Raw genomic sequence first — 26,355 nt, 5'->3', positions numbered from 1 at the left:
CCATGAATAGTTAAAAAGATCTCATAAATCACTTATTTCTGCTAGGCCTAGGAGTCTATACCTGTAATCCCAACACCATGGAATTGGGGCAGGAAGACTGAATTTGATGTAGGCTGAAGTTCAAAGCCAGGCATCAGCTTCATTAATTCAAATGAATAAACAAACAAAACCAAACATTTATACATATAATTCAGATCTAATCTGTCCACACAGTGGACATTTATTTTAGTTTGCTTACAATTTCAGGTCTCCCATACTATCAGTATTATTATTTTTAAAAATATTTTGAAGACATGGTGTTTTCAAACATTTAAAACACTATACCAAATGCTACACTCGAAATATTATTAACACAAACTGTGGTCTCCCATCCTCCCTTCTACTTATTTCACTTCCTTTTGTTCTATCTTCCCTGCATACATCACATCCTTGTCTCCTTTTCCCCTGCAGAAGAGGATGCACTCTGTATTCTTCTTTCATCTTAAAAAATATTTTCTGAAACCACTACTGATAACGAAAAGATTTCATAAACACGGCAGTGCATCGTGTAAAAGCTCTTCCATATATTCTTCTATGACTGGTCTTTTAAGAAGTTCCCAATTTTTGGAAGTTGCTGCTAATGCTACAATGAATAACTCAGGTACAATTACTTTCAAATGTCATAAGGATAGGATATTTATTTTTCTCTATATGCTATTGCCCACATCTAGAGATTTTTCCACTTATACTTGTAAGTAATTGTGCAGGGATAGTGTACAAGGATACTTAAGGATACTTAATGACTTAAGTAAATATTCATTAAATAAAACAAATAAAATCATGAGAAATAATAGAATGAGATAAATTACATGAAAACACATAGATACCTATTATAAAATAAAGGCGTATGATAAAGATTCTGGTTAACTTCAACATTTCATTGTATTTTCTGCATCTCAAAAAAAAACCACAAAAAAACAATACATTTTGCTCTGACATCACTTTGTTGCTCAAAAGAAGAACTGAAGAGGTATAGCAAAAGGAAAACAAAAGACTTTTTTCAAAATATATTGCTGGGTAACAGATTACATTCAGAAGGTAAACAAAGTAAAAACAGAAACACATGCAGTAAGGAAACATGCTCACACATCTTTCATTTTGGGGGATGCCGAACCCTGTCAACTGAACTGGAGTTTTCACAGCCATGTTCAAACTGTCAGCAGAGAGCTAGAGACAGCATGGGAAGAGTAACTGTACTCACTCATCTCTTCCAACGTGAAATTCAGTGACATCACACTGGTAGCCTGAAATCAGGCACACTTGATAAATTAAGGCTCAACTATTCACTGCCCATCATCTCACTGGGCCCAAGGTTAAGGACATAAACTCCAGGTGTACTGAAGATGATGATGCTTCCACTTAAAGTACCTCCATTTTATGTCCCACATAAACATGGGACAAGAACAAGTTTCATGCTTAGTGTAAGAATAAAACAGAATTAAGCCCATCCCACAGAAAGACTGAGCAAAAAAGGATTAACCAGTTTTAACCTCCATGTTGGGGAGAGGTAAAATATTTTCTCTGAAAATTTAACCATAAGTCTACTCTCATAAAAGTTTATGAATCTGAAACTTATGTTACATATGAAACCCACAAAACTTTATTCCCAGAATTTATTAGATTATGTCTCCAAGCAAATGGTATCCAAGGCTTTTTGGAAGATTCAGGTACAAACACCTTCTCTTTGGAAATATATCACGGACTCAGAAGTACCACAAATATTGAATACAGGTCAACACCCAGGAAAATAGGGCAGTTTGAGTAAATGGAAGCAGAAACAACAGCAAACTAAAAACTGGAAGGTTCTAAATATTAAGCTAGTTTCAGTTGGGAAACAAGATTGATTAATTAAAGGAATTAAAAGAGAGAGGAGTTTGAAATAAGAAATAAGAGTTCAGCAAAAAGAACAACAACAACAAAAATCACTTTGTTAGTAAGAAATAAAAGCAACAGATATAAAAACTCAATGGGTGGTTTAAGACTAGAAATTGCTGAAGACAAAATTGCAGTAATGGAAAGTAGATAACAAAAATGACAAAGGGAAGCTAAGAAATGTGGTAGAACAATTAGGGATTCAAAAGCAAGTAAGCTATATATGTATTAAAAAGCAGAGTAATAGCCATAACATGTAGGACAATGGCTACCTCTGGGGTGGAGGGATGCATGGGATAATGAAGGGTACGGAAAGATTAAAAGATATTGACAATCCTTTATCTGAATGATGATGCTGTGTGGTTCAGGATGGCCCAGAATCTCAATTCTTCTGTGACAACCTCTGAGCTGTGTACTATCATGCCCAGTTGAGTGTCACCTTACATGTCCTCTGTATATTTAATAAGACTAAGGTGCCAACATTACTGAATTACTATTATCTAAAGTCAAGAATTTTCATGTCCAGAGTGTCCATCCATGTGGACTTGTCTGAGATTTTCCTCAAACATGAGGTTGGAAGAAGTACCTCAAAGGAGTCAAGTTCCAGCCTCCTCACTTCAAAATTTCACACTGGTGACTTTCACCTTCACTTCTGGCTGGCTCAGTGCTCTTTGGCTTTTAGCCATTATTCCCTTTGTTCTAGAGCTATAAGACCCCCATGCTTCTGTTGTACTTTCCACAGTGGAACCCAAAGCCAGTTATTCTTTCAAGTAGCTCTAGACCCCTTTATTGGATAATGAGGTTTATAAAACTAGATCCGAGCATCTGATTGTTGCTCCTGGAGAGTCACTGCTTCTACTAGGGTACCCCAAAGGGACATGCTAGGAAATACATGCATGCACACTAACCCATGTAAAGGCGTATCTGTAAGTTTTCTGTTTACCCATCTTTACACATGAAAGGTAACATAGCTATGCTACTACATATTCATCTATGACATGCAGTCCTTTTTTGACAACAAGAAACTTAGCCCTCACCATTCATCATTCATTTACTTTATTCCAGTACATAGCCAGAGCAGGTTAAGAAATACTAACTCGTTGAGTTTACTAACTAGCCTACAGTGTTTATGCGACTCTTTTTTCCTTTGGCATTTTTTTTTCTAGTTCAAACACTATTTTTTCAATTACTTAGGGCAGTTCCTTTTCTGCCACTCTTGAGTGAGACTATGTCATACATTTGCAATGTAATTAGATACATTCAACACCATCTGTAGTCTATCGTGAGATACACACATCAAATTTCAGTTCCTTATGATGCTACAGTTCTACAGCTCTAAGAACTCCAGGACAATAATGTGTCCACTTATGGAGCACCATGCAGAACAGTATCCTCACTCCAACAGCTGCCCATCATTTGTCATTTTAAAATCTGACATGACTGAAAAAAAAATCTCTGATGAGTAAAATTTAAAGCTACAAGAAAAATATTCCTTATACAATAAACTGAGGAAAATTAATGTTTATTAAGTAATTTAGGGTTTATAATATATAAATGTATAGTTGCGGATGATTCCTTACTTAGCTGTTGTTCTTCAGTGCTATTCCATGCTGTGCAAAATAAGAACCTCAGGGTTGTTCGATCAGCAGAGTTGGATTCCAGTACTGTGCAACCAGTTTTTGTAGCACTTTTTCCAAGGCAAAAATCTACAAACTTTTTCTTAAAAAAACTGAAATTATTTTTCTTTTCTAGAGGGAATATTGAAAATAAAACTCTACTATAATGACAAAAAATAAAATAAAAAAAGACAACTACCTTAGACAATTACTCAACTTGGTTCTATCAATTGTGTGGTCATTAGTTCCTAACAGATATGTTATGATAGCAGCAGCCCATTTTCCCAGATCTAGAGCACTCTGTCAGAAGAACAGTTCCTCAACCAGACTGAGAGTTGAGAGAGAAGTACTAGCATTCATGATGCCTGCTGGTACTGCTTCCCAGACCCCTACCATAAATCACCAGCATACACAGTTATCATTTTATTTACATTGAGTAGAGTGTTAAGCTTATGTGCTTCACATAAAATTTCAGAACCACATCCCAAAGACAGAATCATTTGGGTGGCATGATTAACTATGTGCATCTAAGAGGTATAATCTTCCTGCTGCCAGTATCATCATAATCAGCTGAGGACTTTTAAATTTCCAGCTTCTCCCCCTGGTGGTAGTAGCTAGGTTGGTATCTATTTAGAAAACAAAACAACAACAACAAAAAACCCAAATAGTTAGTATCTTAAGGTTTACAGTCACTACATTCAATTATTGGTAGGCAATTTTGGGATAAAGCGGATTTAAATGAAATACAAGCAAATCTCAAAACTCTTCTAATGAAAGCACTCACCTCCTATAGTTCTCTCCCTGTCTTCTCTTTCTTTTCCACAATGCAATTACACCCATTACATCATTGTAAATTACATGCTGGGGTTATCTCAGTAGGTATCTGCCAAATGTAAAACTTACAGAAGGTCTTCAATGTAATAATGATGTTTTATCATTTTAATTACAAACTCTTTAAAAAACTCCCTAAAGTGTACCAATTGGGGTGGTCTAAATTAACAATATCTTGGTAGCCCAAGGGTAGCAAAAATAGATTGAACTACCAAATTTCATCATCCTTATAGCAGCTGTCTTCCTGCCTCTAGGAGCTGAGTATTTAACAAAGCAGACAGCTTGGCACTGGCGTCTGATTAGCAGCGTGTGCATTGTTAGACAGAATGTGCTTGGCTCTTCTGTTCCAGGGTTGGATTAGAAGCCTGGAGAGCAGTGGAACTTTATTCTTCAGGCTTCGCAAAAGTAAATAAGTTCTGAATCTTCCCCTGGTGCTACACCTGGAGAACTGATAGGTGCTCTCTTAGTAATGTGCTTTATCAAATATTGCAAAATTTAAATAAAGGCTTTCTAGTATAATATTACAAAGACTGAAATATAACTGTTTAAAAATCACTACAGTTAATCATAATATGTATCAAAAATATTTATTGAAATATAGTGCTTTGAATTATATTGAACATAAAAATTAAAATACTGTTTGTGGGACAAAAAGAACGGTCATTTTAGATTATACAAATATTGTATTTCTAAAATATTAAATTTAAAAGATATTCTCCTCTGAACTCGCATGAAGCATACTAGAAATAAAACACTGCCTTACAAGAATAGTATTATTTTGCTGCAGGATCCAAAACATTAAATTATAAAAGGGTGACTCTCATTACCTTTTCACCAGAAATTTCTTTGAAAATTTATTACAAATGATTGCACTTATTGGCAGAGTTCAAAATCAGTAGAGTCCACGCAAACAATCTACTTCAATGCGAAGTACATTCTTTTACTCTATCAAATCCATCGGAGGTAATCAGACTGGATGTTTTATTCAACAGGGCTGAAGAAAATTGTTCTACAATAGGTTAATTCAAAATGGCAGCATAGAAAATGCATCTGTCAGTGGGGATCAAATTACAGGGCAAGCTCCTCTCAATGCTTAGAAAAACAAGTCTGCAGTTCTACAGATTATGTGCCTGTGTGTGTTTAAAGGGGTGGGAAAGGAGCTAAATATCTGAGCTAACCTCCAATTAAAGTCAATCATAAAAACAGCCAATTTAATGAGTGCGGATTTCTTTGGGTAATTATAACACCAACCACTTTTTTCTCTTTTAAATCTGTAATTCTGCCTTCTTGTTATTGCTTGCTTTGTCATTAATCGCCTCAGGACCTTGATTTCCTAGCAACAGACTGCCACCAAACATTTGGCTCCTGTTCAACATTTTCTTTGTGAAAAATGGCACTGCTGTTGCCGCCTGGGCTGCTGCAGCTAGACTGGCTGTGTAAGTGCTCTAATAATGTATTCTACTGAAAAAAAAAAAATCACATGATACAGGGTGCGACGACTGAGCTCAGTTAATTACTGAGCTGGGAAGTTTATCTACAATCTAAAAGCTGTGCTGGGGGAGGGGGCTACAGGATTAAAAATGCATGCCTTCCATTATTAATAATTTGAAGGTAAGAATTTTCAAAGAAATGTTTTATTTTGAGGTATATAAGTTTATTGAGGATCAGGTACAAGAGACCAATGTCCTTAAAATGCTGCTTGATGATTTCTTTCTCTACAAAATAGCCCCAAACTCACAAAAGGATTGCAGAACAGTTTGCTGCAATTTAAGAAAGCAAATTAACCTATGTATCTGTCAGCTGTTGTCTTTTCTACTTAAGGCAAAATCATTTGTATATGTAAATACGCTATATGAGAGGGTAAGAGTTTTCATTCACAGCATGAACAGTACATACTGAGAACACAGAATATTCAAAATATTGTGTTTTGGTATATTGTACACTTAAGTAAATATTTAATAACCCATGATAAGAGTAAAGATGTTTATCCTTATTTGTGAAATGATTCAATTGGGACTAAAAATCAGGCCTCATGATTAGAAACCCTGTAATAAGGTAGCATAATGTGCTTTTCTTCTCTTTCTTTCTTTTTTTTTTTTTTACTGGGCAGATTTATTAAGATTTTTCATGTCTTAGAAATACTGCCACCCCTAGTAATGATAGTTATGGAAATTAACATGGCATGTCAGCTATGGTTCACTGAAGCCTGGCTTTATAAGACTGGCATGTTTCAGGACTGCTGTCAGGATATGATAATTTAATATACCCAAGAGTGCACTAAGTATTATGGAAGCATCTGTGAAACTAATAAGCCAGTGGACATACTGATTCTCACCAGTGTCTACACACTGTGTAACAAACTTCCTACAAACTGCAGTCTCAATTCAGCTCATCTGAGGAAATGAAAATACTAGAGTGTACTTCAAAAATTCACAATCACTACCCTTGACACACTGATATAAAAAGAGATTAGGGAAACTATAGAGAATCACTAAGCATTAAAAAGTCACTGATTATATTCAAAATATGTACATGCTTTTTAAAAATGAAAAGGAATTAGAGACATTAGATGTTTAAAGAATGTGTTTATTGCTGACAGTAACTCACACTGTTTCACTATTGAGTTTGATCCCATACTTTAGTATACTTTTACAAAAAGAATTCTTGTTGGCTTAACAAAGGAAATACACATTCACACACGCCCATCAATTTTAGAACTTAAAATTCAATAAACATTGGTAATTACTACACGGCCATATCAAAATATCAAAAACTGAGGAATGTTAGCTGATTTTTACCAGTAAAATATTTTAGTCTATATTCAGTTAATTGCAAATTTCAAATTAAAGACACATTAAACCTAGAAGCCACACAAATGTGAAAAACTTAGCCAAGGGCTTAAATGAAAACTATATGGTGTTTGTTAACTTCATTACATGTATGTCAATCTGAAAAAGATGAACTAACAACATTGGTAGCTTAGTCTCATATTCGCTATTTCTGACATACTATTTAAAAATGGGCTAAATTCTTCACAGAATTAATTAAAACAGAAGTAAATGCCTTAAAAGATGAAGTCACTCAAGGAGTGATTAGGATAGCAAATGAGCAGGCTGGGGATAACGGTGCTAGGAAAAGGGGAGTTAGAGAAAAGCAACCGAGTGTACCACAGCTTCAGAAGCACACATACTAGAACCTCTACAGGACAAGAGGGAGGAGAAGAAGTCGGAGAAGTAACATTCTGTCTTTCAGAAATATTCAATGACTTAGAATTTGCTAATGCCTTTAGTGACAGCAGAACAATATTAGTAAAAAGGAGATTATGAGTAAGTTCAAAAAGTCTAGAGCTTTAAGGACCTGTAAGCAAGGAGGCCAAACAACAAAACACCATAGTGAATTCAAGATCTTAGACTCAAAAGATACCTATCTACAAAGAACCCAAGCTGTTCTGATAATGACCAAAGGGATATATGAATACACGTAAAAACATGTCTTCCACAGTAAGGACTGGAAGGAAGAGAGGCTGTTCACCTTTTTCCATTCTATTTTACCAATTAAAAATTTAAAACCCCACATAACTCCATTTATCACATTTTTACAGAGATAAGGGAAAAAACCTGGCATTTTAAGAATGAACAAACTCAGGGGGCTGGAGAGGTGGCTCAGCAGTAAGAGCACTAGTTGCTCTTCCAGAGGAGCTGAGTTCAATTCCCAGCACTCACATGGTGGCTCACAACCAGCTATACTGGGATCTGACATGCAATTGTACATGGGGATAGAACACTCATTGACATAAAATAAATAAATGTGAAAGTGAACAATCTCTAAAACATGAATTATATACTGAAGAAATAAAGTAGAATAAAAGTTTAAGGGATCTTCTCTAGAAGACTTGCAGTAGAGAAATAATAGGAAGGAACAGATGACCAAAACATATATATCACTTCCATTATATTTGTCAACCAACAAAGACAAACATTGTCTGACTAGAAATAATGGAATTATTTGTAGTATGACACTTGGACACTAATGAAACTATAATTAGAGAATCTAGAGAGCAGATGAAATCCAGGAACATTGCTAACGGAGACTATATGTCTTTAATATGATATAAATGTTCTAAAATTAGATTATGGTGATGACTGCAGAACTCTATAAATGTAGCAACATCCATTGAAATGAATATATTAAATGGGCATATATAATCGCACATAGGTACTGTAAAAAAAGCTGTTAAAATTGATTGAATTACATTTGTCTGAAGGACAGAGACAACAGAAGTTATTGATTAAATCACATAAAAATTTTATAGCATGCTCAGTAAATATGGTGGAATACAAACTGCCAATATTCAGGGCTAATATTTTTCATTCAATTTATATACCTTTTCAAAGATAGACAAATATCCCATAATAATATATATTGTCATAATTTTTATGCATTTTCTCTCTTGGTATTTATTACAGAGATTCGGTAAACAGTTGATTTTCTCAAGCTATTACTTGCTGCTCTATAATACTAAAAGTAAATAGAAGCAAAAATATGTAAGTAGATGATTTGCTAATTAATTTGGGGTCCTATGTGTACACATATGCTTATTTTCTTACAAATGAGACTAGTACACAGCATGATTTCCAATTTCACATGAAATTCTATATCCTCATTATAATGCCATAAGCCCACAATCCTAAAACTTCTAACTTTATATCTTTAGAGTCTATGCTTTTACATCCAAAACTACCTTACTTCTTTTAATTAGGTAATAATATTATTGTGTTAATTGACTACTGATATACTAGTACATATTTTCTTTTCTTAATGGTAGTTTTACTTCTGATAGTTGTCAAAAATAGAAGTTACAAAAAATCACAGGCATGAAAATTCAACTAACTTGAAAATCTGTATCTACTAAAGAGATCAGCAGGTATTTTTCTAAGAAAATTATATGGACAGAATTTAGCTTGCTGAGAGGCTGTGGCTGTAGCTCAAATGGTAGGGAGCTTTGCATTGTATGCATAAAGCCCTGTGTCATAAACTGGTCATGGTGGTGTAAGTCTACCATCCCATCGGTGGGAGGTAGAGGCTAAAGGATCAAAAGTTCAAGGTCATTCTCAGTGGGGGAAAAGGATTTAACTCGCTATGAGATGAAGGCCAGCCTGGTCTACAAAGCTAGTCCAGGACAGCCAAGGCTACACATTCTTGAATAAATCAAAAATAACAGAACTTCAGGCCAATCTGATGAAGAAAAGTCCCTCTTACTCTAGCTGTGTCAAACAATTGGACTACACGTGTTTTTTTAGATCTCCTCTCTCTCTACACACACACACACCACACACACACACACACATACACACACACACACACCGAACACACACCCACACGTAAACATGCACAGATATATAATTAAGAATAGAAATAATTAACTTCTTTTGTTTCTGTTTTTTTGAGATAGGGTTTCTCTGTGTAGCCTTGGCTGTCCTGAAACTCACCCTGTAGACCAGGCTGGCTTGGAATTCTCAAAGATCTGCCTCCAGAGTGCTAGAATTAAAGGCATGTGCCACCACTGTACGATAATTACCTTTTCTCACATTATGTACTATGTTACATTCATTTTGGAGTTCATAATTTGTCTTTATGTAAAGAGATCTCAGCTCAGCACATTAACTTCTAAACCCTGCATAGGTGGGATGCAGGTGTCCGGTCAGGCACACAATAATGTGAAATAGACAAAACAAACAACACCATCTACTTAATTTCATTTATCCATTCACTTTTTGTTTTGGGATGTGGAGATACTGTGCAGCCTCTTGAAACCCTGAGTTCATGTCATCTTATATCTTAGTTTGGTTTCTATTGCGGTGATAAGGAATGTGAACAAAAGCAACTTGAAGAGGAGGTGGGGTTTATTGCCTCACACTTCCTACCACCATCCATCATGGAGGGAAGTCAGGGCAGGGGCCCAAGCAAAGGCCTAGAGGAAGGAGCTGAAGTAAAAGCCAAAGGGAATGTTGCTTACTGGCCTTGTTAACTACTGCTCACTCAATTTGTTTTTTATATAATCCAGGACCTCCCCCAGATCAAGGCTGGCACTGCCCACAGTAGGCTAAACCCTCATTAAATCAACTGTTAATCAAAACTGTTTTACAGATTTGCCCTCCGGCCAATGTGATTGAGAAAAAAATTCGTCTTACTACGTTACTCTAGCTGTGTCACAGTGACAAACAGTTGACAGGACATCTCAGCCTCTAGAGGCTAAAGATTATTGTCAAACATCTGTATGCCCGACCTATTATTTTAATTTTTAAAATGTAGTACATCTTAAGGTTACCTGGAAGGCCATTTTCAGCTACAAGCAGTTAAGCCCTAGAAGCACAAGGAAGCAGTCCAGAATCAGACACTAAAAAAAAAAACTAGAGTTAAAAAAATTTTCAGGAATAAATCTATACAGTAAACACCAATTTGACCAGGGCAATGGAAATTTTAGCACATAAAAGTACAAAAACTGGTATCTGGGGTAAAAGGTCAAGTGTAGTTCAAATGTCCCACCTCTTTAATAATCTCAGAAGAATATTACAAAAATTAATTACTAAATTTTAAGGGGCACTTTGAATCCTATTTAAATGTTTTATAGAGAAGTATGACCTATATTTAATCAATTATCATTTACAGGATATCTTAAATTAAAAAAAAAATCCATTAGTTCAACTTTTCTGCCAAAGTATATTATTATGAGTATAGTCTTCAAATGATGGTATTAAAAAGCTTTGCTATGGTCTAATAAGGTTAAAACAATGAATTCAAGTAAGAGTCTATAAATTAATAACACCTTGCTAGATTTTGAAGAGAAGGAAAGCAAATCTTAACATACATTAAGCAATATTTATGTTATTTTTCTCTTCTTATTTTTCAGTTTTTCTTAATTATGATATGACAGATACATTTGCTTTCACAGCTACTGTTCCCAAGTCTTTCATAATAAAAAGAATAGCAGGTTACACATTTTAATCTGGAACATAATCAAGATGATGGATCCATGTATAATCATGCATCAGTTTAGATGCATTTTTCAGAACATTGTGCAAAAAGGTAAGTCCTTAAAAACAGCAATTGTACACTTCAGCACATACACATTCTAACATTTTATCCAATGTTGGCAGACCAATATGTACAAACCCTAACTCCTGTATTCTAGGATAGGCTCAAGCTCACTATGTCGTCGAGAATGACCTCGAACTTCTGATACTCCTGACTCCTCCTGCAAGTAAGCACAACTACATGTGTGCTAAAAGACATGCATTCTACCAACTGCTATATCCTCAGCTAAAGAATTTCCTTAAAAAACAAACAAAAATCAACCTATTTACTTACAAGGTGCCACTATGTTGTACAGTATAACCTTGAACTTGTGACTCTCCTGTCTCAGCTTTGAGTAGCTGAGTTATAAACACTTACCACTGCACCTGGCTGTCCTTAAAGCATAAAACTGCTAAGCCTGGGATCTGATAAACTCTTCTTTGTTAAAGATTATTTGATTTTATATATATCTATGAATGTTTTGTCTGAATGTACAAATGAGCACTATGCCCATTGCTCTTGCAATGCTCTTGGTGGCACCAATCCAGGGAACTAGAGTGAAAGCTATCTGTGAGCCACTGTGTAGGTGTTGGAAACTAAACTTGAGTCCTGTATATGAACAACGTTTTTAAACGCTGAGCCATCTCTCCAGTCCTCTGATTCATTCTTTTTTTATTTTTATTAATTACACGTTATTCACTTTGTATCCCCCCATAAGCCCCTCCCTCATCCCCTTCCAGTCCCACCTGCCCTCCCCCTTCTCCACGCATGCCCCTCCCCAAGTCCACTGATAGGGGAGGTCTTCTCCTTCCTTCTGATCCTAGTCTGTCAGGTCTCATCAGGAGTGGCTGCATTGTCTTCCTCCGTGGCCTGGTAAGGCTGAACCCCCCTCAGGGGGAAGTGATCAAAGAGCAGGCCAATCAGTTCATGTCAGAGACAGTCCCTGTTCCCATTACTGTGGAACCCACTTGGACAATGAACTGTCATGGGCTATATCTGTCTGTGCAGGGGTTCTAGGTTATCTCCATCAATGGTCCTTGGTTGGAGTATCAGTCTCAGAAAAGACCCCCGTGCCCAGATTTTTGGTTCTGTTGCTCTCCTTGTTGACCTCCTGTCCTCTCCAGGACTTACTATTTCCCACTTCTTGCATAAGATTCCCTGCGCTCTGCCCAAAGGTTGGCCATAAGTCTCAGCATCTGCTTTGATACCCTGCAGGGTAGAGTCTTTCAGAGGCCCCCTGCGGCAGGCTCTTGTCCAGTTCTCTGTTTTCTCCTTCTGATGTCCATCCTCTTTGACTTTATGAATGGGGATTGAGCATTTTAGCCAGAGTCCTCCTTCTTGCCTAGTTTCTTTAGGTGCACAGATTTTAGTAGGTTTATCCTACTAGTTCTTAATAGTTTATTTTAAACTTGGAAACTTCTCCAGAATAATAATTTATTAGAAATAATGCAAAATTTTCTATATAAAACCATACTATACTGACAATAGAATTAAAACAATAAAAATATACTGAAAGTTATTACATTGGTAAATATGCATATATGAACAATAATATTAGTAAAGAGCTTTCAGATTTGTTTTAAAATTATAAAGGATTTTTACAGAAGCTAGACTATTTTGGCAGTGTTTCTGAGATTGAAACAACCTGAGCACAAACCAAAGGCTATTTTGTTATCACAAATTTTGAGTTCCGTTTCCAATAAAAACTTTGTCTAGTATTCTGATACTCTAATAGGTGAAGGAAGAAGAAAGATAATTTAGGGACAACAACAAGGAAAAAAATCAACACCCGAAACAAACAAAAAAAAGTGAAGCTGAAGTTGAATATGATGTTCCAGAAAAAGTCAATACAGAATGAACATGGAGATAAAACATGTTCAGTTATTAACAGGTCAAATTCAAAGAAAAATTATTTGGGTAACCTTGTAGGACAAGCAAATAATCTAAAGAGAGAGAGAAAGTAAAAAACAAAAACAAAAACAAAAACAACAACAACAAAAAAAAAACCAACCAAAATCAATGTAGGGCTCTCTGTTGAAGGAATAACAAAACAATGAAGTACTAAAATTAGAAAACAAGGCATGTAAACAACTGTAATGATTCCAAGTTCAAAGCTGGCCTCTGTTATGTACGGACTTTGTATCTCAAACAAAATGGAAAAAGGTTCAGAGATGAAAACTATGCCAGAGGAGAACCATGACTACCAATACTGTCACCACTACCATCACCACCACCACAACAACAAATATAAAAACTCTCAATCCCTAATCTTAACCAACAAAACCAGAGTTGACAAAAAACAAAACACCGATCAATCAATCAATCAATCAATCAATCAAACAAACAAACAACAGCTGGTAGTCTGAGACACCAGAGAAGTTACAGATGACAAACCAGAAAAAAAAAAAATCTAGAATAGTGTCCCTCTGCCTTTTAGTTAGTGTGGCTAAGGGTTTGACTATCTTGTTGATTTTCTCAAAGAAACAGCTCTTGGTTTGATTGTTTGAATTGTTCTCTCTATTTCTAATGTATTGGTTTCTGAGTTTGATTATTTCCAGCCGACCACTCCTCTTGTGTGCATCTGCTTCTTCTTCTTCTTTTTTTTTTCTAGTACTTTCAGGTGCGCCATGAGATTGTTTGTATGAGATGCCTTGAATTTCTTTCTGAAGGTACGTAGTGCTATGAACTTTCCTCTTAGCACTGCTTTCATTATGCCCCATAAGTTAGGGTACGTTGTACCTTCATTTTCATTAAGTTCTAGCAAGTCTTCAATTTCTTTCTTCCCTGACCAAGGTGTCATTGAGTACAAAGTTGTTCAGTTTCCATGTGTGTGTAGGCTTCTTGTAATTTCTGTTATGGTTGAGATATAGTTTTAGACCATGGTGGTCTGATATGATACAAGGGATTATTTCAAGTTTCTTGTATCTGTTGAGGCTTGCTTTGTGCCCGACTATATGGTCAGTTTTGGAGAAAGTCCCATGAGGTGCTGAGAAGAAGGTATACTCTTTTGTGTTTGGGTGAAAGGAGGACATGACAATAAACACTGAGAAAATCCAAAGAATCATTAGGTCCTACTTCAAAAGCATAAATGCAACAAAATTTAAAAATTTAAAAATGAAATGGACAATTTTCTTCATAGATTCCACCTGAATCAAAATCAGGTAAATAAATTAAATAGTCCTATATTTCCCAAGGAAATAAAAGCTGTCATCAAAAGTACCCCATCCAAAAGAAGCCCAGGGCCAGATGGTTTCAGCACAGAATTCTACCCGACCTTCAAAGAAGAGTGAACACCAATACTCTTCAAACGATTCCAGAAGGAACAATATCTAACTCATTCTATGAAGCCACAGTTACCTTGATACCTAAACCGCACTATCTCCTTATCAGAAGGAACAATATCTAAGTCATTCTATGAAGCCACAGTTACCTTGATACCTAAACTGCACTATCTCCTTATCTCTTCAACATATTTCCTGAAGTCCTAGCTAGATCAATAAGAAAACTAAAGGAGACCAAAGGGATATAAATTGGAAAGAAAGAAGTCAAAGTATCACTATTCGCAGATATGAAATGTGGTTGCTGGGAATTGAATTCAGGACCTCTGGAAAAGGAGCCAGTGTTCTTAATTGCCAAGACATCTCTCCAGCCCCACACAAGTTTTCTTAACAATGGATTCATCGGTACTTTAAAATGGAATATACTGTGGCATGTTGTTGCATGATCATAAGATAGCAAATAACTTCCCCAGTCTTGTCGGAACCACCTGGTCATCATAATATAAAAAGCTGTCTTCAGATGTTACCAAACGTCCCTAAGGGACAAAAATGCCACTGGTCAAGAACCAATGTCATAAATAAGTACTAATCTTGGACAGACCTAAAAAAAAGTGCAAGACTTCAAAGCACAATAGTTATAAATAATTGTATCCCAGAATAAACCTTGATAAGATTTGCAATAACACTATAGATAGATACCACATAGTACACAAATGTGAATCAGATGAATACACCTCCTATTAAGGAAGGATAAAGCAAGCACTCAAACTGCTCTCAAAATTTATGTTGAAGTTGATAGAGAATGTTCCAAAAATTATTTTAATTATATATATCAGTTGCTTTAAACCTTCCTAATGCTGTGACCCTTTAATAAAGTTCATCATGTTTTGGTAATCCCCAACGATAAAATTATTTTTGTTGTTACCTCATAACTTTAATTTTACTACCAGTATGAATTATAAAGTAGATAGGTGATATGCATGATATCTGATATGCGACCCCCAAAGGAGTTATGACCCAGAGGTCATAACTGCTTTATATATTCTAAAAGTTAGGCAGAGAGAGGCAATAATTACAATTCTCAACTCAGTTTTCAGATATAAAAACAGCACTGAGATTTAAAATACATTAGATAAATTCATGATAGTTTAGATATTACAAAAGAAAACACTGGTGAACATGGAGGTGCCACACAAAAAAGTGGCTAAAATAAAAGACAAAAAGAAAAAAGACATTAAAGAAAGGAACAACAGTGAACTATATGAAACACTGTCCAATGGTATGACGGCAGAAAAAAAAAAAAAAGTCTGCAGACCTTATAGCTGAAAAACCCCCAGAAGTGATACCAATTCTAATGCTGCAGCTCAAGAACCTTAAGGAAATTTCAAGGCAAACACATGAAGGATATACTAGAATATAATCATAAAACTATCAAAACCGGTAATAAATGAAAAAATATAAAGAGTAAGGGGTGAAGGGAGGTAAAAGATGATTAATAAGGAGCAACCAAAGCAAGGAACTGCTGTCTTATCAAGAACATCCAAGGAAGAAGAGAGTGTGCAATGGCTTTCATGAAATGAAAGAAAAATAAAATTGCCAAGCCAAAAGTATGTGCAGCAAAAATACTACTCACAACTAAATATAAAACTAAGATGTTTTCAAACCTGGATGCTAAAAGCATTTATGACCAATACATCCAAAACAAGAATTGTTAAAAAATGCGCTCTTAGGCAGAAGAAAAATGATGCCAAATGGAAACCGAACTCTAAGGAAAAGGGATGAAGAACACTAGCATGGCAATTACGTTTATAAATGTATTTTTTATTTCTCATTATTTAGTTATCTTTAAAAAGATATAACTTATACGAAATAATGTGATAGGGTTTGTAAAATATTTAAGTAAGGCCTGAAGAGATGGATCAGATGTTAAGAGCACCGGCTGCTCTTCTAGAGGTCATCAGTTCAATTCCTAGCACCCACATGGTGGCTCAAAACCATCTATAGTGAAATCTGTATACACAGTAATAAATAAATCTTAAACAAACAAAACATGTAAGTAAAATGTGCATCATGGATTATATACTAACAACCTATTTAAAAACAAACTACAATATAACAGTGGCTGTAGAAATAAAAATGGCAATATAGTTATTTCAAGGTTCTCACACTATAAGAGAAATCATATATAAATCGAAAACAGATTTTGATAAGTGAAAGATGTGTACGATTAAACTCTAAAACAGCAGGGAGAGAGAAGGAAGAAGAGAAAGGGAGAGGTGGCAGAGAAAGAAACAAAGACAGAAGAAAAAGAACACATGGAGATAAAAATACTAAACCAACACAAAAGGACAGGAAAGAAGCAAAAAGGATACAGAACAGTGAGGAAAACTACAAAGACAAACTCAATTATATCGATCACATTCAATAGAAATGGTACACAAATTCTAATTAAAAGGCAGATAATGTCAGATAGGACAAAATAAGACCCAACTCTCTGTTTCCCACAAGATACACGCTTTAAATGTAAGGAAGTTCAGAGTGAAAGGGAAACAAAGGTATACCAGGATACCAAGAATCAAAACAAAGCCGTGGTGCTGGAAGAGCTGGCTTACGAGATAGGAAGGCTTGCTGTTGCTAGTGCTTCATGGCTTTGTGTAACTAACTCTGCCTGATCCGAAGATCTTTTCTGGTCTCCATCAAAGTCCATGCTCAAACAGATACTCATATATTCATGTGTAATTAGAATTTCTGAAAAAGTCCAGTTGTATTATGTGAATATGTTTTTGTTTTAATCCCAGGTATGGGATAGGGGGCTGCCTCGGACTGTCCACAGCTGCTAACTATGATTTGTCTTATGCTTTAAGAGGGGTGTGGTTTTGTCAGATGCAGATACTTTCTGGGAGTGTGTGACTTTGGAATTCTGGGAACTTTTCAGAGAGGATAAATGCCAGGGCCCCAGTAGGATACTGGAAAAGAGGCTGCTGCTTCTCCTATGTTGCTGTCGGCTGGTTGCAGTTTGTTGAGATTTATCAAGTGGTCATATGGACAAAGAAACAAAAAGAAATTGAATATCCTGATGGCCAAGGTCAAATCTGCACCAGGGAACCAATATGCCCTATTCAGCAGGGAGTAGTCTAAATAAATCTACCCCACCTTTCCCCTCTAGCTTTCTCTCCTACCTACTTTTGGGGATGCGAAGGGTAGTAGATAAAAGAACCCAATAAAGTAGACCCCAAAAGCCCACCTACACACATGCACATAAAACCAAAAATAATTCTTTAAAAAACAATAGTAAGCTGGCTATATGAATGCCAGACAATAGATTCCAGGGCAAAGTATATTACTAAAGATGAATAATATACAATAATAAATGGATCAAATACTTAATTCAGTATATTACTAAAGATGAATAATATACAATAATAAATGGATCAGATACTCAATTCTACATTTTAAGTATATTGGATGTCCACTAAAAGGCATAGCATCCTGGCATGGGGTACACACACATACTCTCCACTATGGAGGCAGGAAGATAGGAGTTGAAGGACAGCACTGACTATATAGAAAGCTAGAAGGCTAGGAAAAAAGTTAGCTGGTCATTGTGCCTCCCACTGTAATCCCAATACTTAGGAGACTAAAGTGAGAGGAGCACTTGAGTTCAAGGTTAATCCAGGCTACATATTGAATTTTAGGCTACCTTAGGTCACATAGTAAGACTGTATCAAAAACAAATAAGGGGTGGGGGTTGGGAGAGATGAAGGGAGGGAAAGAGGAAGATAGAGATCCATCTTTCTGAAATAAATCGATATATATGGATAGAGATAGGTTTGTCTGGCAATGCAAAGGCCTTTCAAACAACAGAGCAGCACTGAAACACTAGGAGCAACAGCCACAGCTACATTGCGCTGCAATCCATTTTGATGATTCTTCTGGTTAAATATTCTATACAAAGCTTAAAAGTAAACAAAATTTTATTAATTGACCAGAATTATTCATTGTATAACTTACATTAAACTATACTTTTGTATAACTAGTACCTTAAATTTTATCCACCAAATTTATCCAGATGGTTAATGGTATATAATCACGTAAGGAATGAGTTGTTAGACCAGACAGATGGCTCAGCAGTAAGGTGCTCGCCACCAAGTCTGACAACCTGACCTGTATGCCCGGAACAGGCAGTGGAAGGAAAGAACTGACTCCAGTAAGTTGTCTTCTAACCTCCACACGGGCTCTCGGGCAGTCACAGGCACATATGTGCACACCCACACCACCCCACAACACAAATAAATACTTGGAGAGGCTCAGTGTCATTTTAAAAACAATAAATTGTGATGCCTGCAAGTTCGGTCTTGTTCTGCAACAGTCCCATTACTCACTAACTGTTAACTAGATCCAGCCCACTGTATAACCGCTACACTACTCTCGCATACTCATTATCATTAGACTTCCAAGCAGGCGCATTCTCCACTTGACACTATTTACTACATAAATACAGAGAACTGTAATTTTCAGGTTAAAATATTTTTCATCAGAATACACTCCCATTTTAATAGTCAAATAATACACATACACAATGCTAAATTTTGGGTGACATACTATTTGAAAATCATACTTTTATACACCAAATGACCTGAAATAGCAGTAAAATGATATACTGATGTGAGACATATTTACAGTTCAAGAATTTGGGAGGACAAATTAAAAAGATCAGAATTACGACCAACCTAGGCTACATAGTGCGATCCTGTCTCAAACAAATAAAAAACTATACTACAAAAATACAGTCTAATCCTTAAAAAAAAAATTTAAATTATTTTTTAAAAGGATTAAAATAAAATAATAGAAATTTTTGAATTCTAGAAATGGTTTTCTCATCTACTGGGTGAAGATGTAGTATTGCTTTCCATGATGTAATCCCATGTAAGCATTTATGTGACAGTTACAAAGGGGTAGAAACTGCTATACAGAGAAATCAATACTATATTGTAAAGCCGTGCACATAAACATGCTGTAGGAGACACTAGCACTAGACTGAAATAAATAATTATAGTTTCAATAAACACATGGCTACAGGGTAATCCATCTCAAACATGCCCTCCCAGCTGTTTCACACAGCTCAGTAGAAAGGCAGCAGCTGTCTGTCCAAACTGTGAATGGCCTCAGATCCTGCTACAAAGTAATAGGTACATATACTCCTGTCTCTGCAGACATGTTTAGCTCAAGGTCATCGTGGGGGTGATTAAGTCAAGAGAATTTTTAGTGTACTTTTGAGAAATTAATTCTTTTTTTTTTTTTTTATTCAGGAACCTTGAACAATCCTCGGACCCCAGGGAAAGCCAGCCCACAGCTTAAATAGCCTCTGGGTAGCCAACCCAGGCGTGCCACGGGGGCAATGCAGATAGGTCCACATACATGGAAGCAAGCCAGATCCTCAGCCTTAGCCAAATGTGGAGTTGTTCGTGACAGAGAGCACTCACCATCGGGAAGGTGGAAGGCGGAAACCAGCTCCATCTTTAAGGCATAGCATTCCGCAGCTCTCTACAGTTCCCCCTTTTTGTTTTAGACGCATCAGGCAAGAGTAGAGGTCTGATCTCTGATATTAGAAATAAATTGGGACTTTGTACAGATGTTCATTTAGGTGTCATCCACCCAAAGAGCATCAGACCCGTCTGATACCTTTTTCTCAGAGGCGGGACCTGGGGCATCAACCCGCATGCAATCAGACATGCTCTTCATGCTCTTCTCTGGGTCCAAAGCAGCTGACCCTGAGTGCAGTGCTTAGCCTCGCATCCTGAGCGTATCATTTTAGCTTTTTATGGTATCCAACCATGCTTGGGGAGAATGTCCTGCTTCAATGGCTGTAAAGGCCTGAATGATCATGGCTGCATCACACTGTTGTGAGACTCTAATCTTGCATATATACCACAGGCAAACCAAGGAGACCAATACCAGAAGGCCTGCTAACACTCCCATGCCCGCCCATTCCTTCAGATGATTCATGGCTGCAGCAATCACAGAGGGCCTCTGAAAGCCTCTGCCCTTCAGACTATCAAAGCAGATGCTGAGCCGGATGGGCAACTGTTGGGCAGGAGAACGGAATTTTAGGTAAGAACTGGGAAATAGTAAGAGCTGGAGAGGACAGGGTCTCCACAAGGAGAGCAACAGAACAAGAAAATTTGAACATAGGGAACTTCCCAGAGACTCATACTCCAACCAAGGACTATTCATGGAGATAACCTAGAACCCCTGCACAGATGTAGCCCAGGGCAGTTCAGAGTCCAATTGGGTTACATAGTAATGTGAAGAGGGACTGCCTCTGACATAATATGATTGGCCTGCTCTTTGAGAAATTAATTCTTAACCAATTATTTTTATGTCAGAGAGATTAACTCAAATTATATGCTGCCCTATTTCCAGATTTAAGAGATTTGCCACAATCAATGTTTCTGAAATATTAAATTAAAAGGTGTCATGCTAATTACTATTGGATAAATAGCAATTATGATTTTTTAGGCAAATAAACTCAAACTGTTAGCAGTGCATACTTATATTACTACTGTTTCACACAATGCTCATATCATTTATAATAAGTTGCCAAAAATGTTTGTAAAATGACTTCAAAATATCCAAAGAAATGGATTTAACAGCGCAGAAATCCATGTGACTGAGAAGTTATTTATAGTATCGTCAAGGCAGAAGACTTGAAGCTGGTAACACAAATTACATACCCATGAAGATTATATTTCTCTGTGTAATTATTAGAAGTGAATCAAGCCTATGCTCGAGACACACTGCCCGCAGGGTTAGGTAAAGGATGTATCAGCTGACGGCTACCCCTGTCTGTGAGCGAGCACTTACCGCAATGTAGTAAACTCTGGCTTTTTCTACCAACATCCAGTTCTTCTCCAGATCAAGGTGCTTTTCCTTTTTATAACAATTGGCAGCAGCAAGGTTGGCAACAAGGGACCTAAAAACCCAAGAAAAAGGAAATACATGTGATTTATAAAAGATTAAAAACCTTGTCAGTTATTCTATACAGAAAGAAATTCTTCAAAAGCTGATATTCATGATGGTAAGACTGGGGCATGTGAGACGCCTTTAAGACAACAGACATGCTAACAGCATTACCTAAATTTCTAAGGCTGTACCTGAGTTTTCTTTTTTTAACTCCCAAATACAGTCTGCTTTATATATATTAATAGAATTCAAAATACAGTTAAGAAACAGGCAACTAGGTCATTCTGAAATAGGAAATCTATATAAACCAAAATTTCATTTTTATGGTGGAAAATATCTTTAATATGACCTACAGACTATACTTGACGAATTTAATGCTTTAAGAGCCCAATATGGGATTAATTTCATAAAACACACATAAAAATGTAGATCATATTTACTGTGAGGAATAAATTTGCAACTATTACCTTTTAAGGACTGGAATTAATTAGAATCAGTTTCTATAGCTGAAAACTCCTATGCAATGCTGTTTTATAGCTGGAAAATTTAACAAGCATACTAGATGCAAAATCTGTCTATTAAGTGCTACTGAAATTGCTTACTTTTAAACCAACAATTCAATTTATTGAAATAAAAAAATTTATATTTCAGATAAATAAATACATAAATACTTCTTCATTCAGACATAAGATTGGGTAAATTATTTGGCATTTTTTTCTATTTTCTTAAATTAAAACAGTAACAACCGTGTTCTATAAAATAATGACCTCAGCATTTGAGACTTGTGATGTTTAGTTACACTATCTGAAAGAAAAGTTTGTCTTCCAAAACAATTTTCCATTCATCCTTATTTTAATTTATTCCTCAATGATACATGTGTTTATATTGAATAAAAATAGGAAAATGAGAAATTTTAACAATACATTTAAATACAAATCATTTTAACACAAATATAAAAAAGCACTATCATTCTTTCATTTGGTGCCAGGGAATGAACCTGCTCCTAACTCACAAACAACCTAATCATGACGCAGGAATTTTTCATTATAACACTTTCTTGCAAACTTTTATTTTAACTACAAAAATGTATTTGAGTTCTATGTTTTAATTACCAGAAACTAGCTAAAAGAAAAACCTACCATTCTATCAGGTGTTAGCATTTATATTATGAATTGGAGTGACCTGTTCCCTCCATTCCCCCAAATTTAGAGTTCTCACATTTTTTTTCTTAAATTCCAGACCAGGTCTCATGTACCCCGGGCTGAGTCTGAATGCACAGTGTAGCAGAGGATGGTAATGAACTTATGCTTCTTACCTCTAGGACTGTGGACACGCATTACTGTATCATGCTTACTCAGTGCTAGGGTGGAAGCTGGGGATTGTACAACCCAGAGGGCTTTTTACCAACCCTGCTACATCCCCAGTTCCGAGCCCATCTTACCAACACGGGGCAGCAAAACCACAATACTGGTGGGCAAATTGAGTTTTTAACCTCCATGAGCCCTAATAATTTTTCTTTAAAATAGCAATTTAGTATATAAAGACAATTTAACAATTTTATTCTAGCCTCGTGATGTCAGAAGCAAAACTTGAACCACCTATTATTAATGGGAAACCCATACTTGAAGAAAACATTTCTAGCCGGGGTGGTAGCACATTCCTGTAATCATAGTACTCAGGGAGGCAGAGGCGGGCGGATCTCTGTGAGTTCGAGACCAGCCTGGTCTACAAAGTGAGCCCAGGACAGCCAAGGCTACACAGAGAAACCCTGTCTCAAAAAACAAAACAAAAATGGATAAAATTCCTTTTAGGAAAGCTCCAAGAGGCAAAGCTTGAAACAAGTACATCGGAATAGTGTATGGCTGAATCTACAGATACGTTGGTTTAATAATGAATAATTTAATTGAGACCTGAAAATGATCAAGTTTTCCTAATCTCTCTCACACACACAAACACATACACATGCATGTACGCACAAAATAAACAAGCAAACAAAATAAACATGTTTAAAAAAAGGTCTGCAAATTACTTTGGTCCCCTAATTATTCTTGAAAGTTTTATGTTAGATATTTTATGACTACTGTCCACACTGATCCTCAGCACCCAGATTTGTGTAAGGTCCTAATATGATCCTGTTGGAGGTATGCTGGAAGTCAAAACAAGGAAGGCGAGACAGGGAATTGTCCTAATTTTCTTTCTATTTGTGGGGTAAACACCACACCAAGAAAAACTTGTGGCAAAATGGGTTTATGTGGCTTACACTCCCAGGTCACCATCCATCATTACCTAGGGAAGAGAGGGCAGGAACACAGAAGCAGAACTAAAGCAGATGATGGAGTAACACTGTTGACTAGATCGCTTCCCCAGGTTCGGTCTCAGACAGCCCAGGACCAGCTGCCGAGGGCGGAACTGCCAGTAGTGGGCTGTGTCCTCCCAAATCAATCATTAGTGGAGAAAATGCACCACGGAAGGCCCATAGGCTAATCTGAGGGGGTATTTTCTCAGTTGAGGTTCCTTTCTTACCAAATGACTCTCTATATCAAACTGAGCTTGTTCGGATGCTAGCAGGGAAGTGCAGCTACTCGTTTACCTTTGGCTGGAAACCTGTCCTTGTCTATTCAGAAAAGCTCCTCCTCTTTGACCAAGCATGCAGCTTCAGGAGGAACACACATGGCGCAGGGAGGGAGGAAGGGGACACCGGCCTAGCCAGCCAGATCAGCCCAATCAACCCTGGCAAGCAATGGGATGACAGATGTCGCAGCCAGATCGCCTTCACATCATCTTATGTCAAACTGAAAAACCTTACCAGCAGAGGGATGGATCAGTATAAAAAAACAGCACCAAAAAAAAAAAAAAAAAAGGAGGACAAATTACATATTTATAAGTAAAGAGGACCCAGCCAGACCTGGGACACCTATAAATTTGACACTGTGGAAGGCAGAAGTATAAGGATAGACACAAGTTTGAATTTGGTTTGGCCTATATAGCAAATTCCAGGACAGCCAGGGATGTACCTCCAGACCCTGTCCCAAAAATCAAACCAGCCAAACCAAGTACAAAGAATGAAAGTTTTGTAGGGGATCAAAATTTAAGGTAGGTAATTCTGAGGATTATAATAAAGCAGCAAAGACAGGGGTTTTGTTTTTCCATACAGAGGAGAAAGGTGGCTCCACGGCTTTGGTGCTAATGTTAGCAATGTACCTGTACACACAGGACAATAGCTGATGCATGGAAGGCCATGAGAACTTTCTACTAAGGAAAGCTTGTAGGCAGAAGGGCTGACTAACAACGCCGCTCGCCATCTTGATCATATTTCTGCTTTGTGGCCACGGCTGGGGAACTTACCCACTAGGAACCAGGCACAAATGAATGGGAGCATATTTGGATTTTTCTGCTCCATACCCAAGACTTAGGCAATGAAAAGGGTTTGAAAGAAGCTCAGTGCAAGATATAAAACGAAGAGTCCATTTTAGTCCTTTCCATGTCTGCCTGGAAAAGGGACTGCAGGTAGCCCTCATCTGTGGCATGTACCATCTAGGCCTCTCTGACTTGTTTTAATATAGCATATTTCACTGTGAAAATGTCAAAGTTAGTCACCTGACAGCCCTGGGACCTACACTGGTTGTTTGACCCCTGTCTCTTTCCCTGAGTGTCTTTTGTTTTTTCTTGATTTAAAGAATAGTAGCACGAATGACCCTCTATTGTTGAGTAACCCCAGGGGCTCATGTTACAGTAGTGTGATGCCACTCGCTATCTGAACAATAAAAGGACTTCTAAAATACAATTTGAAAAAAGTATTTGTGTTTCCCTCCACCACCACTCTCATCTCCACATGCAGGGTTTATTATGTAGCTTATCCTGGATATCAAACTTGTGATTCTCCTGCCTCCTAAGTGCTGCAACTCCACAGGCAAGAGCCATGACACTTGGCTGGGTTGGAGACTGCTCGGTGCATTAGAAGACTGGTGTTGTTTAACTTCAGTGGAAGCTCTGTGGCACACACGCTTCTTAAAACAGATTCTGATACTCTGCTATCAGGGCACAGTGACAAGATCATTCTTGAGAGTTCAGTAAATTACATGATGTAAAAAAATTATTTTCTTTTCCTAAGCCTAATTATAAAAGGTGGAGACTAGATTAGATAATCTCAAACTTTCACTGCAATATACCTTATGAATTCAAAAGCAGGTCTAACTAAAATAAACGAAGAACACAAAAGGTGGACACCTGTGAGATGGTCCAGTAGTTAAAGGAGCTTGCCTGATGGCGGAAACGTGAATACCTGGCTTCAATCCTGCGACGCCACATAAACGCAGTAGGAGAGAGCTTCACCAGCTGTCTGCTGCTGTCACAATGTGTGCCATGGTATGCACACATACCATACAAACATATCATCACAATACATAAATAAATAATGAAATCTTACTCAAAAAACAGAAACAACAAAAAAGTTAGTTGGCCTGAAGGCTCACTCCTGTAATCCCAATCCTTGGAAGGTAATGGTGGAAAAACTATTAAGAGTCTGTGGATAATCTGGCCTACAGTGTAGGATGTTGTCTCAAATAAACTGAAACTAAAACCAAACAAAATAACTACATCTCACCCCAGTGACAATGGCTAAGATTCAAAAACAAACAAACAAAGAATAAACAACAAGAAATGAAGGTATGGATGTGGGGAAA

At 36.9% G+C, this 26,355-nt stretch overlaps 1 protein-coding gene across 6 annotated transcripts in view; it reads right to left on the bottom strand.

Moving 5' to 3' along the window:
- The window catches only part of Adk (adenosine kinase), a 422,206-nt gene that overhangs the window by 201,597 nt on the left and 194,254 nt on the right, over positions 1-26,355 (bottom strand). For all 6 annotated transcript variants that reach the window (XM_060382086.1, XM_060382091.1, XM_060382090.1 and 3 more), the window contains exon 6: positions 21,575-21,683. In XM_060382086.1, the coding sequence (XP_060238069.1) occupies positions 21,575-21,683 (109 nt within the window). The remainder of the gene's footprint in view (positions 1-21,574; positions 21,684-26,355) is intronic.

This window comes from Meriones unguiculatus, chromosome 4, assembly GCF_030254825.1.
Source record: "Meriones unguiculatus strain TT.TT164.6M chromosome 4, Bangor_MerUng_6.1, whole genome shotgun sequence".
Classification (NCBI taxonomy): domain Eukaryota; kingdom Metazoa; phylum Chordata; class Mammalia; order Rodentia; family Muridae; genus Meriones; species Meriones unguiculatus.
Note: the sequence above shows the minus strand (reverse complement) of the source record. Positions and strands in the feature narration are given on the sequence as shown.